The sequence below is a fragment of the Elephantulus edwardii genome, unplaced genomic scaffold (assembly GCF_000299155.1).
Source record: "Elephantulus edwardii isolate Elephantulus edwardi_28Jun2011 unplaced genomic scaffold, EleEdw1.0 scaffold00256, whole genome shotgun sequence".
NCBI classification, from domain to species: Eukaryota; Metazoa; Chordata; class Mammalia; order Macroscelidea; family Macroscelididae; genus Elephantulus; species Elephantulus edwardii.
This window is the reverse complement of record NW_006400006.1, coordinates 452,847-457,628: the sequence shown is the minus strand read 5'-3', so window position 1 is coordinate 457,628 and position 4,782 is coordinate 452,847. Positions and strand designations below refer to the sequence as shown.

The 4,782-nt window shown below is 37.5% G+C and overlaps 1 protein-coding gene across 1 annotated transcript; it reads right to left on the bottom strand.

The window, feature by feature from the left end:
* Window positions 1-1,032: 1,032 nt before the first annotated feature.
* LOC102845941 (60S ribosomal protein L29-like) lies at window positions 1,033-1,420 on the bottom strand. The gene is made up of 2 exons (XM_006899423.1): window positions 1,284-1,420; window positions 1,033-1,237 (listed from the first exon to the last, which is right to left on the bottom strand). Exons 1-2 carry the CDS (start codon window positions 1,418-1,420, stop codon window positions 1,033-1,035), a joined length of 342 nt encoding a protein of 113 aa, XP_006899485.1.
* Between the last annotated feature and the right edge of the window lie 3,362 nt (window positions 1,421-4,782).

The window sequence follows — 4,782 nt, the reverse complement described above, 5'->3', positions numbered from 1 at the left end:
CATAACTACAACAAAGGTATTGGTAAAAAAACAGGCACACACAAAAAGTGAAGAAGAATCAATGATCTAACTCAACAGCTTCAACAAATAGAAAAAGAAGAGCAATCTAATTCTACAGACTCTAGAAGAAAAGAAATTATAAGGATAAGAGCTGAAATAAAAGAAAACAAATGAAACTATCAATAAGATATTGATGAGCTGGTTTTTTTTGTAAGGGTCAATAAAGTTGACAAACCACTGGCAAACTTAAGAAAATGGGGGGGGGAAGAGAAGACTCAGATAACTTGATTAAGATATGATAGAGATGATATCACAGCAGAACCAGATGAAATTAAATCATTAATACCAGAATACTATAAAAAAAAAGCTATACTCTGATAAATAAAAAAAATCTAGAGGAAATGGACAAATTCCTTGAAACTCAAGCCCTACCAAGACTGGCAAGGACAAAGATAGAACACTTGAATAGACCCACCACAAAAGAAGAAATTGAAAATGTTATAAAAAGACTTCCCCATAAGTAAAGTCCTGGACCAGATGGCATCACTGCTGAATTCTACCAGATATTCAGAGAGGATCTATCATCAATTATACTTAAATAATTTCAAAAAGTTGAAAGAGAAAGAACACTTCCAAAATCATTCTATGAAGCAAGCATAATCCTAATACCAAAACCAGACAAAGATATTACCAAGAAAGAAAATTACAGAACATTATCTTTTTTATGAATATTGATGCAAAAATCCTTGACAAAATTCTAGCCAATAGAATAAAAAAACACATCAAAACATTTATCCACCATGCCCAAGCAGGAGGATTCATGACAACTATGCAAGGAAGGTTCGATATAAGAAAAATAATCAATGTACTTTACCATACTAGCAAAGTAAATAAAAAGAACCATATGATCTTTTTTTTTCTCCTGCTTTAGGATTTATTTGTACAAACAACACAGAAGGACACCAGCTCCATGCAGATGGCAGCAGCCCAGGGGGTTACACCAGTCCTTCTGTCCTCAGATTGAGAACTCAGTTATGGAGCCTTTCCAGGGGCCTGGGCACCTTTGGGAGCCTGACTTGGAGCAGGAGCCTGGGTTGAGGCCTTAGCTGGTTCCTGGGCTGCAGCCTTGGCTGGCGCCTGAGTTGAGGACTTTTCTGGAGCTTCGGTCTTGGCTTTGGATTTTAGTCGGTTAAGTCTGAGCCCCTTAGCAATGTAAGTCCTAGCATGCTTCCCAAGCCTGGGTTGGGTGATGTAGGCTAGTCAGCTGAGCTCGCAGTTGTCACCCTTTGGGATCCGGGGCTTGGCCTTTTTGTGCTTGACAAGAGCCCTTCACAGCCTTAGCACGTTCATCCATGGCTTTGGCATTGTTGGCTTGCTTCTTGTTTAGGTCCTTGTTGTTGTACTTCTTGGCAAAGCTCATGTTTCTCAGGAATTTGGGGTCTACTGCTTAAGAGACTCATATTATTGTGATCTTGGTTTCTTGATACCATTTCTGTGCCATTTTTGGGACTGGTTGTATGTGGTGTGGTTTTTGGACTTGGCCATGTCTGCACCATCTCCTCAACTCCCAGAGCACAGAATCATAAGATCTTAAAAATTGGCAGAAAAGGCATTTGACAAAATCCAACACCCCTTGCTGATAAAGACACTCAGCAAAATTGGAATAGAAAGAAATTCCCTCAACATAGTCAAAATTATATGTACAAAATCAAGAACCAATATAATTCTCAATGGAAAAAGACTAAAAGCATTTTCCTTGCAAACAGGGACCAGACAAGAATGCCCACTGTCACCACTTCTATTCAGTATTGTATTGGAAATGTTTGCTAGAGCAATACGACAAGAAAATAAAAGGCATCAAGATCAGCAAAGAGATGGTTAAACTATTGCTATATGCAGATGATATGATAATATACACAGAAAACCCTAAAAACAAAAAATCTGTCAGAGTTAGTAGGCCAGGTTTGTACAGTGGCAGAATACAAAATCAATATCCAAAAATCAGTCGGATTCCTTTATAGTAATAAAGAGAAACCAGAGAAGGAAATGAAGAAAGCAATACCATTTACAATAACCAACTACAAATTGAGATACTTGGGAGTGAACCTAACTAGAGATACAAAACACCTCTACAATGGGACTGACATTGGGTTTGGGGGGAGACTGAGAAAGATGGGATAAATTATGTATACTGCATTAAAATAGATGAGGGAGAGAACTGTTTAAAAGGGATATATGATTAGCTATTATTGCCATGACAGGAATCCATAAAGAGGGCTGCATAGTGGAGTGGACTTGGGGGAGGGATTGTATAACAGTGAAAGAATTTTTTCTTTTACTCTTCAAAGAGAAGAGCGATGGGGGGTGGGGAGGATGGACAGGGAGAAAAGTGCAAAAATGACTGGCTGGAAATCCAAAGTCTCTGTAAACTTTGATTAAAATGATTTTTTTTTTAAAAGCCCTATATACAAAGAAAATTACGGAACATTTTTGCAAGACATAATAAAAGACTAAAGAAATGGAAAAATGTACCTGTTCATGGATAGAAAGACTCAATATTGTGAAAATGACAATGTTGCCAAAAGCAATCTACATGTTCAACACAATCTCAATGCAGATACCAAATTTCTTTTTCAAGGAGCTTGAAAAGGAAATTGTGGGGCCCAATGAGAGAAATTCCTTAGGCTTGCAAAGGATTTACTGAGAAGAGAAGTACTTGAATCTATTTTCCACTGTACTTGAATTCAGAAGTTCATGAGAACTAGAGACTCCCCAATCAGTGGTAGAGATTTTGAAGATTGTGTGATTAGGACAGATGCCGTTTTGTTTTAAACAGAAGCATTGTGAGTAGGAGTTGAATCAACAGAACATAACAAACCAGGTGAGGGCAGAGCTAAGATAGTGAAAGTGAAAGAAATCAAACTAGGATGACATTGTTTGAACATTTAGTTTAAGTCCAACCCTGGGGCTTTTTCATATACATTAATAAATTCCTGTATTTTAAAGCACAGTTATGTTAGGTTTTCTGTCTCTTGCACCCATAAGATCTTGATTTGTAATAGTTGGACTAGGGAATGAATGACAAAAATCAGGTCTATATAATGGGGGGGGGGGGGGGGGGTGGGAAGAAAGGGAAATTGCCAAGTTTACTTGGAGAAGCAAGAGACCCTGAGTAAGCAAAACACTTCTGAGAAACAAAAATGAAGAGGGAGACACAGTACTCCCTGACCTCACAACCTACTACACAGCGGTAATAACCAAAATAACATAATACTGGTACAATGACAGGCACATAGACCAATGGAACAGAATTAAGAACCCAGAAAAAGACCCAACTATCTATGGTCAACTGATATTTGACAAGGAAATAAATCCTATCAGATGGTGAAATGACAATCTCTTTAACAAATGGTGCTGGTAAAATTGGACTGCCAACTGCAGAAAGCTGAAACAAGATCCACATCTCACACCACACACAAAAGTCAACTCAAAATGTGTGAGAGACCTGAAAGTAAAGCTCAAAACCATAAAATTCATAAGAGACAAACTGGTATCAAGCTTATAAGCCCTAGTTTAAGATATAAAGAGACTGTCACATACAGCCAGAAATGCACACTTTGAAAAGGATAAAATTGATGAGTGGGAACTTCTAAAGATTAAATCCCTGCTTGTATCAAAGTTGTTGGGGTTTTTTTCCAAGAAGGTGAAAAAAAACAAACAAAAAAACCCCCCAACAACACCCTACAGACTGGGAACAAACATTTAGCAATACCAGCTCAGACAAGAGTCTCATAAAGAAAGTTTACGGAATACTCCTGGGCTTTCAGAATAAAAAGACTAATATCCCAATTATGAAATGGGCAAAAGATATGAATAGATTTTTTTTAAAAGATAAATCATAGCCACAATGAGGTACCATCTCACTCTAGTTGCAATGGCAAAGTTATTAGGACAGCAAGTAGTATATGTTAAAGAGGTTGTGGCAAGATAGGAACTCTTATACATTGTTGGTGGGATTGCTCAACAGTAGAACCACTCTGGAAGGCAGTTAGAGTACCTGGAGTTTATAATGAAGCTGAACATAAAAATTCCATATGTCCTGCTATTCCATTGCTTGGAATATACCCCAAGAAAATGAAAACTGAGACACAAACGGAGACTTGTACACCAATGTTCATAGCAGCGTTATTCACCATCTCAAGAACATGGAAACAGTAAAAATGTCCAACACAAACAAATGGATTGAGAAATTATGGTACATTAACACAGTGGAATACTATGCTGCACACAGAAGCAATAATTTTATTTACTTCCTAAGTTGGGAGGGACTGGAGAGCATTACACTGAGTGATCTAACTCAGTCCTATAAAGACAAATACTACGTAAAACCATTATTGTAGAATGAGTATGAGGATCCAAGAGGGCAGAGAGTAGAAGCAGAGTGGTGAGGAGGTTCAGTTAGGGAAGATTATTCATCAGTTGCACAATTTGATGGGTGGGGAGTGCGGGAAATGGGAAGGATCTGGTTTGAAAAAGAATGCATTCATATTTTATAAATAAACTAGTAGAATATAAATGAATGATTGTATGGAACATAATGTAAATGGAAGATTATATAAAACAATGTATATGAATGAAACATACTATAAAAGTATTGTTGTTAAGTGCTGTCGAGTCATAGATGACTCATAGCGACCCTATGAACAAAAGTCCTCAACACTTGTGTGACTTTCATTCTTTCTCCAGGTTCATAGGGTTTCTGGAGGCAAGCTGTTTACAGAA